Here is a 12,451-nt window from a genome sequence, read left to right as displayed (position 1 = left end):
ACAGATATTAAGATTTTCTATGGCTTTTGTGTCTTTCATCTGTTTCTATGACAACCTCTCAGGTGAAAGTAGTGACTGGAAAGGATGGGCAGACAGTAACACCTGTTGCTATAGCTACACAACTCCCACCCAACGTGTTTGCAGCGTTCTCCGCTCCGCAACAGTTCCAGGTAATGCTTCCTTACTAGGGAACCTGGAGGATTCATTCTGAACATTTAAGCATTTGCTTAATTTTTGCTATCTGTGTGTTAACACTCAATATCAATGTACTTTGTGGTTTGCAAGATTTACGACACTAGACTTTATCTGCAGAATAACAGAATTTCACCATATTTGTTATTGATAAGTTCAGCTCTCACTTTGAAATGTGTTTTGTCTCGCAGGCCCATGCAGGGGTTGCAGGTGGTAGCATCTCTAACCCTGTGGACATGGAGGCTTTCAAACGACAGCAAGCTATTGCGCAAGCAGGTAGGGTGACGTTGACACAGGGCAAAGCTGGAGACCTTTTTATTTATTTTCTTCATTCCCCCTTTTTTTGTTTTCTATTTTTCTTTTGCTGCTTATTTTTCCCTCCAATTCGCTTCTGCTTTCTCAGTATTCCAGCATCTTTTCCCAGCTCTTTGTTTGGAGCGGAGCTTCCTGACAGCAACCTGCTGGTGTGCAAGCATCGTTGCCATGTACCAAGTGTTTTGTTTTCTTTTGGTTTTCCTGTTCTGTATCTGGGAGGGAGGTTTTTTGCGTTTTGAGGGTATTGTGTGTTTTGCATCCCAGATCAAGCTAAGAGGTCCCGGATGGAAGTGGGTCGGCATGGGATGATATTCCAGCACCCTGCTGTTACTCCTTTAGGATCTCCCGGCGTTCCCCTCCAGCAGCTCATGCCAACAGTGCAAGGTAGGAGCGCCGCTGCGTTTCGGGCCAGGTCCGCTCTTGTGTCCGTTATTCAATGCTGCTGGAGGTCAGAGTTCATTCCAGAGTGCCCAATGTTGATCCCACCTTCTACCAATTGCGATTCACTTAAGACTCCGTTCATGCTTAGTCCTCATCTCAAAATCTTTCTTTAACGATCAGAGGGATAGCTGGGCAGAAGATACAGTTGAAGATCAATGGAAAGACATCACTCTTTTTTTTATGATTTGCTCATTAGTTCTTTGAGCCATTCACCTCATCTGTTTGCGTTGTTCTTCGCCATAAAGGCATCTCTGATTCCATCCATGGCTCATCGGAAGATGGGTCTCAAACTATTCTCCCACCGGGATGTCCTCTTTTACATCGTGTTTGTTTACATTTAGTTCTGAGGTTTTATAGTTGACATATTCTCCCTTGAGTTCCCCTTCACTTCCCTAAACTCACTGTATTGTCAGCCTTGGTTCACTGCATCTAGCAAATAATTTTTTCTTAAGCTTTATTGTTGCTGTCTTTTCAGTTCACATCCTCATCTTCACAACATTACTTCATGACTTGAAGTCTGTTTTAGACCTGATGGTGAGGTACTAAATGTTGCACCCAAGCCAGGTCTTATAACTAAACATCCAATAACCTCCTAAAGTTCAGGAGTATTGAAATTAGCGTAATCTGTGATTTTGTTCATGATTAAATGCTAAAAGTGGGAGATTCGTTTTAAATGTTTACAGCTTGGTAGTGCCTTCTGCTGTGCTAAACTTCCCTTGTCATTCCTCTGCTTTACCCGCTGCTTAAATGTAGACGATACAGATATAAACCTGCTTCATGCATGCTCAGAATCATGTCAGTGCTTCAGTTGTGTACAGTTTCCTTTCTGTGCTTTTCCCTTATGAGTTCCTCTCCTCTTTCTTTCTTTTATCTTTTTTTGCACTTACAAATAGTTCAATGGAAATGCATGATTAGCTTTGTTTTTCATAGAGTTCTCAAGCATTGAATAAATTTTTTTTTCACATTTAAAAGTTCTAATTTTCTTTAATTAGAACATGTAAATCTTCCTTGATTTTTGTAGTTGTCATTGTGACATAACTGAATTTTTCATTGAAGTTCCCTTTTATCCAGCAGCGTGTATCACATTGCTGCTAAATCATAACATCATACCCATAAATGCAAAGATATTTTGTTCAAGCATTGCATGAATCTCACAAAAACATTTCTATATTTTGCTTAAAGTTAAGACTAATTTAAGGACAGTGAAGATGACCATAACCCAGTTCTTGACCGTTTTTTTGCCTTTCAATAATAAATATTTACTACTATTCATTTTGCCAAGAGTACTGCCATTTCTTTGTTGATATCTTGTTACACGTGGTCTGGTGGTGTCAGTATACAGGGATAAACTAAGAGAATGTACTGTGTTTCCAATTCTTCATTCTTTTCTTCTGTGGATCTCTCCACCTTTCCATCCTTCACTTCATCTCTTTGTCTTTCCCCTCCTTTTCCTGCTCTCTTCCTTTACCTCCATCTTGCATTTCATTTACAGGAGGTATGCCCCCCACCCCACAAACAGTCCAGGTCGGTGGGCAGAAACAAAACCAGCAGCAGTACGACCCATCAAAAGGTCCCCCCGTCCAGAATGCCGCGAGCCTCCACACTCCACCCCCACAGCTTCCTGGCCGCCTTCCCCAGGGCGGACTCCCCATGGCAGGGCTACCTCTCTCCCTGTCCCAGGGTCAGGCCTTGGTGGTGGAGCAGCACCAAGCCATGTTGGCTCCAGTTAACTCGCATGCACAGCTGCAGGCACAGCTTCAACAAATGCAGTCAGGTCTCCACCTCCAGATGCAGCAGCAACAACTGCAGCAGATGCAGCAGTCAATCATGCAGCCTGGACAAGCAGTGAGTATATAATGGAGTGTTGTGTGTGTGTTTGTGTTATTTTATTTGTATTTATTTATTTTTGAAATGGCCAATATGATATTTAGAGCAAGATGGCCGATGTATTAACGTTTTTTAAATGTATAGCCTATATATATTCTATACTTCATATGGATGCTTAACTTAGCCTCTGATGGCCGATATAACAAATGTAGTGCTCTGGAAACTATGCTAAAGGTTAGGAAAATGTATGACTGTGCAATGGAATAATTTTCAAATGTATCATACTTGGTTTTTAATAGGTTTGTTTTTTTTCTGCTTGGGATGTCCGTAATCTGGCTTCAATTATTAAAAATATTAAGTATTTTAATTGGCTCTCTAGCTTTTGGACTGTCTCTCACTAAGGAATGTCATTGGGTTTTCATGTTCTGTTTCATTCAGTGCATTAGTCCTAAACAACTGGCTTTCTTTCTGTTGTCAAAACAGAATGCCTCTGTTTGAAATGTTGTGTTTCTGTCTCAAGTTTCTGAATTTTGAGGTTTATTGCTCTGGGGTGTGTTTCCTGTACAACTAGGTAACTCAATGCTTAACCACCATAGTACGATGCATCATTGGAGAAATTAAATAGCCTAGCTTGTGACAACTTTTTCCCAAAACTGTAGTAACTATATTGCATATCCATCATTCAAAACACATTGGTTCAACAATATAGAGCTGTCGTTAAAGACGTTATGCAGGGGGTGGAGTTCTGTGGATAATAGAACAAGTAGATGTTCTATTAAAGCTGATGTTATGATACCACACATAAAATGGTCCTACTTCCTGGAATATATAGTTGAAATAGGTGTCCTGAGAAATCACACGTGTCTCTGTGATGGCTCTAAGCTCTGTAAATGGCAAAAAAAAAAGTCAGGGAGGTGTGCAGTTTTGGAGAGAGGGTATGTGGTTGAATTCAGGGTTGACTAATTCAGTAGCTAAGTTTAGCAAACGTAAGCAAAATGATTGAAATCACTAAAGCACCTTAAATATGAAGAGATTCCTGAGATGCTAGTTTTTAGGAATGTGATGTTTACAGTGACCCTCGCATTCATATTTTATTATCTGTTTCTCTCTTTAAGACTGTGGCACTTATGCGTCCTGGATCAGATACCTCCCAGCCTGCCCAGCGTTTGATGTCCAACTCTCTTTCCACCCCTGTCATGTCCCCCTCCCCTCTTACATCCTCATCCTCTCTCCCTTCCTCACATCCTTCTGCCCTGACCCGCACAACAACTACTGGCCCCAACCTCTCCACTGCCAACCAGTCCAAACTTGCTGCCACAAATGGCAACGCAGGGCTTAAAATATCTGGGCTGGGTCAGAGTTCCATCGGGCAGAACTCACAGGAACACACTCAGGATAAGCAAGCAGAAGAAGCCAAGCTGGTAGGAACAAACAGCAAGGATATTTAAGATCTTTATTATGCACGCCACCGTAAAAAATTTGTAAAATTACATTTTAGTGCAATTACAAACTGAAGTGCTTATTTTGCTGCTAGCGTCACCATCAGAACTGCAAATATAATGGTTTCCAGAGAAAATATTTTAACAACAAATATATTACACTCTTCAGCTCCACTTCAGGTTAAAAATAAATTAAAACAATGGTTAGGAATGTAACATTTTGATGCTACCTATAAAGTCTTAGACTGGCATTTGATGCTTGTGTGGTTGTAGGAGAGCCATGTGCACCAGCGCATCACAGAGCTCCGTAAAGAGGGCCAGTGGTCGGCCAGTCGTTTACCCAAACTGCAGGAGGCCTGCAGGCCCAAGTCCCACTGGGACTACCTGCTTGAGGAGATGCAGTGGATGGCTGCTGACTTTTCCCAGGAGAGGCGCTGGAAGATGGCTGCTGCCAAGAAGGTGAAAGACATGCACTATATCAGTCTCTAATATGCAAATATTGACTGCTTTACACATGCTGCAGTGAAGAAGTGTCTCAAATGTGGCATATATATTTTTATACACAATACGATTCACTTCAGAACATCTGAAACTCCTGCATTGATTAGTGTAGAGTCAAACAACATTTTTGTCTGTAGCTTGTGCGCACATGCGCACGTTACCATGATGAGCAGAAAAAGACAGAGGAGAGAGTGAAGAGGGAGGAGGAGATGAGGTTGCGCCACATTGCCAGCACCATCGCCCGCAGTGTTGACTACTTCTGGTCCAATATTGAACAGGTTCTCCATTACACATATACTATACCACTGTATGTGGGGGCTTTGTTGGTTCCCATAATGAGCAGTGGATAAGTGTAGGAGATCTAGTTACTCTAATATCATTCTTGTTCTCTTTCCATAGGTTGTGGAGCTCAAACTGCATTTCGAGATCTATGACAAACAACAAAAAGTTCTCAGCCTACAGAAGGCTGCAAGCAAAAGTGAGATTGAGTAATGATAGATATCAGGCGTGTTGCAACTGAATGTGCAGACTTTATCAGAGTTTGTTAATTTAAAGGAAATTATATTTTATACTTTGTATTGATACAGAGCAATGTGCTAAACCGGCTCAGTCATCAGGAGAGAAATCAGATAAAGAGAATAAAGTGGTAAGATCATCTTCAATTAGTTGTCTTAAAGGGGTCATGACATGGTTTTTTTTATTGTATTATTATGTTCCCTTAGGTGCAATTATAGTATTAATATATTTTTTTTTAAGAAAAACTTTTAAAATCTAGTGATTTATGACCTTTTCCCACCCTGTTTCTCGTCCTCTGATTCAAACAGTCTGTTTTGGGGGCGTTTTCCATTTAAGACTTCAGTGTTAACGCCCACTGTTATGATTGGCTAACGTCAGTGCCTATGTATCAATTATTGACGCTCCCAGCCAGAACAATATGCAAGTAAACTAAGTAAAAACACTGTGATTATTCATAATGAATGAAATTGCGGTTTAAAAAGTAGTTTAAAGTTTAAAATAGATTACTTACAGTTTGCGTCGTCGTTGTTCCCAGAATAGTCGGCACGGACTTATCTTTGAGCAACAGTTTTCTGGCAAAGCCAGCATCATATTGAGATTTGTTCTCAAAACAGTCATCCTTAAAATGTACAGAACAAACGCTTAAGTTAACACTGCCGTGACTGGGTCGTCCGCAAAAAATAAACTGCATCCATTTTTCCCTGACGTCTGGATCTTTCGGCAGCTTATTCAGAGGTTTTGTTTGACCACAGCCAGGAACAGCACATCTGTGTGGCATCGTAATTTTCCTGTGCACAAGTAGTCTCTGTCAGAGCTCGCTGTCCATCGACTGAACACTTGTGAGGCGCACGGCGATACGAAATGAGCGTAGTCTTGCGCTAAAAGCGTAGTTCTGTTTCATTCCTACTGACCGCCAGAGGCAGTGCAAAGCACTAGTGGATAAATCGCTGCGCCAGCTAGATAGATCGAGAAAAATATAACAACAAAGTCACGTCATGACGCAGACCGAGACGCAAGGATATAACCCACAGCGACTCGGTGCCCAGCCTCTTTCGCTTTCTCGCTTTTGATAGGTCGTTGTTTTTCACGCTGTCCCGTGCAGCTTTCCTGAGTTGCGAGGATTCGCCCTCTCAAAGCTGTGACAGCGCGCTCTACACTATCATCAGGACGGATATCTTGGATTTTTCCCCATTACGTGAGTGTATACAATTATTGTGGTTGTGTCGGCGATACTCTGTGCTTCACGGTACTATCCGGTGGCTGGTTTCGACCGCGCTTAGGTTGCGTCCACCGCATATCTATAACGTTATGTCTGTTTTCACATCTTAGATTAATTGTATACTTGCCATTGTGCTTGTCATCGCATGCCTCGTGGTTCTATCCAAAGGCAGACTTGACTTTATGTACTTGTAAGAGCGTTTCATTATAGAATTTTCGGTGGGTGTTATTACAGTTATAAGTGCCTACGGTGCTAACCGAGGACGTGTTATTGACGGAGTCATGGATCATAGCTCTGTCATCTCCGTCTCAAGATGCAAGTTGTGTCCGAATACACTTCTTCCCGACGACGGACACGATCGTTGCCCATCATGTTTAGGCGCTCAACATCTAAAGGAGGCCCTGACTGATCCGTGTTTGCAATGTAGTATGCTACCGATGTCAGAGAGACAGCTTCGCCTTGCTGAGTTAGACATTAATTCGCCTGTTTGCCTCGCACAACAGCCGCGACGCGCTCAAAAGCGTCGCAGCGTCAGCAGCGCCGGCGCTCCGCAGAGCAAAAAGAAATCTGTAATACAGATAGACACTTCAGAACACTTGTTATCGAAGACGGTAGCGTCTCTCTCTTCAGAAATGATGGAGATGAAACGTCTTCTTCAGTCTCTACAACCCCAGTGTCGGCCCCACATACTGAGAAAACACCAGTGGATGAGAGTGATTTCCAACCCCACATGCTATAGATTTTGACGCTCTCTCCATGAGCTGTCTAATTCACATTTTCTTGATGGAGAATCGGTGGAACCTGACATACAACCCACCCTCCCAAACGATGTTTTTTCTAACCTATATGCTACAGGTGGCTCGGCGGTGGGTCTGTACATTCATCGGGCGCAGGCCCATCTTCTCCAGATGATGTGTTATCTGTTCTGCAGATGGCAGTGGCTCGTTTGGGTCTTGACAAATCACCTGTCCAACCCATTCAAACCAATGTGTTCTTCAGACAAGCTGCTGATAGTAATGTGTTCACAATGCCACCGTGTAAGGATTTTGTGACAGAATTCTCCAGTGCACTTACCAGTCCCAATGTGCCTAAGAGGAGGTCAAAGACAGCCCGCACTCTTGCCACAATGGCTGAGGCTGACTCCATTGGGGTAGGACGGGCACCTGCAATTGAACAGCCAGTTGCAGCTTTGGTTGTATCACCAGATGAGGCTCTAAGAGGCAATGTACGCTGCCCAAGTGCACAATGCGGACGTACTGACACTTTCTTAAAGAAGGCATACGAGTCGGTAGCCTATATAACTCGAGCTGAGAATACTATCTGCCAGCTGCTCCTTGCCTGCAGCAACACATTAGAGTCAGCGGCGTTGACGCTTCTGCATCTCAGTTCTTACAGACGGCTCTGTTGACTATGGGTCATGTGACTCGGGAACTTGGGACACTTTCAGCGACCCTCCTAACAGCCCGGCGTCAGGTATGGCTTGCTCAGGCAAAGCTACCTGAAGATTGTAAGAAGACACTGAGAGAACTGCCAATTGTACCAGGACATCTTTTTGGCCCCAATGTTTCTGAGGTATTGGAGAAGAGAATGAAGTTGTCAGAAGCCACACGACAACTGACTCAGGTTCCACGAGCACCACCTTTTAGAGTGCCTCTGACTCCGGCTCGCCCACACTATCTGGGCTCAGAGCATCGAGTCGCGGCAGCCGGACATTTCTCAGCTTCAGGCTCCACGGCAGCATAGAGGTGCAGAGGAGGCTCAGGGACGTCGCCCGTTTCACCGTCACCAGCAGGGGAGACCACGTCAGCGCCCCCACGGGTCCTAAAGGCAGAGGCCAAAAACCCTGAAGCTATGGGGCGGTGGTCGGTCGTTTCACTGTCCAGCATCTACATTACTGGGAAAATACAGTGTCCGACCCCTGGGTTCTGGCGACTTTGAGCAGAGGATACACTCTACAATTCGGCGCCGGCCTCCGAAGTTTTCAGGAATCTTTCCGACAGTTGTCAAAGATGTAACCAGTTCAATGGCCCTTTCCTTAGAAATTCATTCACTGTTACTGAAAGGAGCCATAGAAAAGTTCTTCCCCTCAGTCAGAGGGACGGGTTTTACTCCACGTACTTCCTTGTTCCAAAGAAAGATGGAGGTTTTCGGTCCAGTTCTGGACCTGAGGCGCCTAAGCGTGTTCTTGAAGTCTCTTCCTTTCCGAATGTTACGCACAGTCGACGTTCTTCGATCTGTGACGAAAGGAGACTGGTTCGTGAGTGTGGACTTGAAGGGCGCTTACTTCCATGTTCCCGTTGCTCCCCACCACAGGAAGTTCCTAAGATTCAGCTTTCGAATCAAGCCTATCAGTTCAGAGTTCTACCATTCGGTCTATCTCTGGCTCCTCGTGTTTTCACAAGATGCATGAGTGCGGCCCTGTCTCCTCTTTGGTCCAAGGGCATGAGGATTCTGCCCTATTTAGGCGATTGGCTGCTCTGTGCCCCAACAAGACGGCATGCGTTACACAACACCAGGATTGTGCTGGAACATATCCAGAGGTTGGGCCTTACTGTGAACGGCACAAAGAGTCATCTGGTTCCAGTACAGACCATAACCTTCATAGGAATAACACTCAATTCAATCACAATGTCTGCCACATTGTCTCACGCACTGAACAGACAATATTTGTCAGTTACTGACTCGTTTCGGTCAGGGGACAAAACTTACTTATGGTGTTCTTCTGCAACTAATGGGGATGTTAGCGGCCGCTGCACCGTGATCCCCTTGGGCTTGCTTCACCTCAGGCCTCTTCAGAGGTGGAGCAACAGCTTGGGGCTAGATCCAGCAAGACATCGCCATTGTATGATTGTCGTTTAGCCGGCCTGTGTCCGTGCATTGAAACCCTGGAAAAAGGTAACATTTCTAAAAGCCGGTGTGCCTCTAGGGGTGGTACCCTCTCGCCGGGAAGTGATCACGACAGATGCTTCACTAACAGGATGGGGGCAACGTGGAACCAGAGGGGAATTGGTGGTCACTGGTCACCCAGGGAGGCCTTAGAACATATCAACATCCTGGAGTTGAAGGCAGTGTACTTAGCTCTACAACACTTCTTACCAAACCTGATGGGTCGTCATGTGCTTGTCCGGTCCGACAACACGTCGGCGGTCTTTCATTTGAATCATCAGGGCGGCACCAGGTCTCTTGCATCTTTAATGCTAACTCGCAAGATCCTCACATGGTCTCAGGGCCGGCTGGCCTCATTAAGGGCAGTTCATCTTCGGGATTGGACAATCAAGTGGCAGATGCTCTGTCCAGGGATCTGCTGCTCCCGGAGAATGGAGACTTCACCAGGATGTAGTGCAGTTGATTTGGCAACAGTTTGGCAAGGCAGAGGTCGACCTGTTTGCATCAGAAATGACCACTCATTGCCGCTTGTGGTTCGCGAGAACCGAGATGTCCAGCCCGTTGGGGCAGGATGCTTTAGCCCACAAATGGCCGAGTTGCCTATTGTATGCGTTCCCTCCATTTCCACTTCTGTGGGAAACATTACATCGTATATTCCTTTACAAGCACAGGGTGCTTTTAGTGGCACCTCGATGGCCATCCAGGCTATGGTTTCCTCTCCTTCTGAGTCTGTTGCAGGGCTGAACCATGGCAGCTTCCCACCAGACGGGACCTTCTTTCTCAGATGAGCGGCCGTGTTTGGCACCCAGATCCAACTCGTCTTCAGCTCTGGGTTTGGCCCTTGGGTCCAGATCACAGTTAATGGATTGTGAACCAGCAGTAGTGAACACTATCGGCAACGCTAGGGCTCCTTCAACACGACAGCTTTATGCTGCTCGTTGGAGGATATTTTCTTCTTGGTGTGGGGATCAAGGAATTGACCCAGTTCACTGTACTGTGCCGACAGTTCTGAGTTTCTTGCAGCATCTATTTGACAACAACAGGGCGGCCTCCACTTTAAAAGTTTATGTTGCTGCCATATCGGCTTATCACGACCCAGTTTGTGGTGCATCCCTTGGGTCTCATAACCTTGTTTGTAGTTTTCTAAAGGGAGCGAGGCGTTTGAAGCCTGTTCGTTCTACTCCCTTTCCTGTGTGGGACTTACCGCTTGTTCTAGAGTCCCTTTGTACATTACCATTTGAGCCGTTAGCTGTTGCAGATATTAAGTGGTTGTCCTTAAAAGTGTCTTTTTTGTTGGCCGTTGCTTCCACTAAACGCGTTGGTGAACTTCATGCCTTGTCAGTGAGCGATATGTGTTTACGCTGGTTACCAGAGGATTCTGGGGTCATTCTTCGGCCTAATCCAGCCTTTCTCCCTAAAGTTTTGTTACCACAATTTGTGAATCAGTCTATTCATCTGGCTGCTTTTCAGCCGCCTTCCAATCACACAGATATAGATGGGGGTCTCATCTTCTGTGTCCTGTACTGAGCTTTAAAGTGCTATGTTAAGTCTACCGCTTCTTTCAGACAAACGGATCAGTTATTTGTCTGTTATGGTGAGGTACGCAAGGGTGCACCTTTGTCCAAACAGAGGTTATCACGCTGGATTGTCGAGGCGATAAAGTTGGCGTACAATAAATCTCATCTGCCCTTACCAGGGGGTGTTACTTGTCACTCCACGAGGGCCGTGTCTTCATCCTGGGCCACTTTACGGGGAGTTTCCTTGGCAGATGTCTGCGAAGCTGCTACCTGGTCTTCTCCATGTACCTTCGCGAGGTTCTACAAGGTTAACGTGGCTGCTTCCCATGATGTGAGCTCTGCAGTCCTTCTGGAGCAACCCTGATGTTACAGGTGGGTGGCATTCCTCATGACTGTGTTGATATGCGTCATCCACTAGTGCTTTGCACTGCCTCTGGCGGTCAGTAGGAATGAAACAGAACGCTAGTTACGTATGTAACTGTGGTTCTGTGAATTCCGGATGACCGCCAGAGTCCCTCGTCACTCGGAATGCGCGAGAAAGCATTCTGAGGCTGGGCACCGAGTCGCTGTGGGTTATATCCTTGCGTCTCGGTCTGCGTCATGACGTGACTTTGTTGTTATATTTTTCTCGATCTATCTAGCTGGCGCAGCGATTTATCCACTAGTGCTTTGCACTGCCTCTGGCGGTCATCCGGAATTCACAGAACCACAGTTACATACGTAACTAGCGTTATCTTGTGCTGGAGGCGGTCATATGCAAACGCTGTTACGTCACTTCTAACCGACACGTCACTTCTAACCATGAATCCAGAACGAGATGTATTTTGAGCTTGATTAAATAAATGATTCGTTTAGAATGGGGAGGCCGTCTTAAAATATTAAACTTGCAGGACGTTTTAATGATACAAAGACCTCTTATATACCAAAAGATCAAGGCAAATTTGGTTTCTCATGTCATGACCCCTTTAAAGGAATAGTTCACCCAAAAATTTTAAATATCATTAATATAATTTACTCACCTTCATGTTGTTTGTTGCAAACACATATGACATCTTTCCATAAAACACTAAAGATGTTTAGCAAAATGCTAGTCCATCACCATACTCTTTCATTTTATGGAAAAATGGTGGTTGAGGTGAACATTCTGCCTAACATCTACATTATTATCTCCTAACATTTCTATGTACATTTCTATGTATGAATGTCTTCCTGACAGTAGCTGTACTTGTCCTCTCATCAGCATATTAAATTGATAATGCATAGCACCTTCAAGCTGTCTTAAACCCCGTTTCTCCCTTTTAGCAGGAGGCTGCCAAATCCCGCAAGCGAAAGTCCAGCACCTCTCTATCAGATGTTGAGGGTATTTGCTGCATTAATACATAATTTAGCATGCCACTTTTCTGTATGTTGTTGCCTGTGTGTTTGCCTTTTTTAAATCGTCTTGTGCTGTTGCAGCTGAAGATGAGGAGAGTACAATAGAGGAACAGGAGGCTAATGAGGTTGCAGCTGAGCAGAAGGCTGAGCTAGCCGAACTGGCCAAAGAAGGTGAGATTTACCTCACTTCTGGTCATGTATTTTAAACTGTAATTAACTTTTTA

General features: G+C 44.8%; 1 protein-coding gene across 1 annotated transcript in view; it reads left to right on the top strand.

Annotated features, from left to right (window-relative positions):
* Positions 1 to 12,451, top strand: part of ep400 (E1A binding protein p400) — a 60,701-nt gene that overhangs the window by 6,561 nt on the left and 41,689 nt on the right. Inside the window, 11 exon segments of the mRNA XM_052094367.1 lie at positions 63 to 170; positions 384 to 468; positions 772 to 891; positions 2,441 to 2,793; positions 3,891 to 4,196; positions 4,488 to 4,673; positions 4,853 to 4,993; positions 5,115 to 5,193; positions 5,303 to 5,361; positions 12,159 to 12,213; positions 12,309 to 12,398. Of these exon segments, the coding sequence (XP_051950327.1) occupies positions 63 to 170; positions 384 to 468; positions 772 to 891; positions 2,441 to 2,793; positions 3,891 to 4,196; positions 4,488 to 4,673; positions 4,853 to 4,993; positions 5,115 to 5,193; positions 5,303 to 5,361; positions 12,159 to 12,213; positions 12,309 to 12,398 (1,582 nt within the window).

This window comes from Xyrauchen texanus, chromosome 27 (genome assembly GCF_025860055.1).
Source record: "Xyrauchen texanus isolate HMW12.3.18 chromosome 27, RBS_HiC_50CHRs, whole genome shotgun sequence".
NCBI classification, from domain to species: domain Eukaryota; kingdom Metazoa; phylum Chordata; class Actinopteri; order Cypriniformes; family Catostomidae; genus Xyrauchen; species Xyrauchen texanus.
The sequence above is the reverse complement of the archived record's forward strand: the minus strand, read 5'-3'. Positions and strand labels throughout refer to the sequence as shown.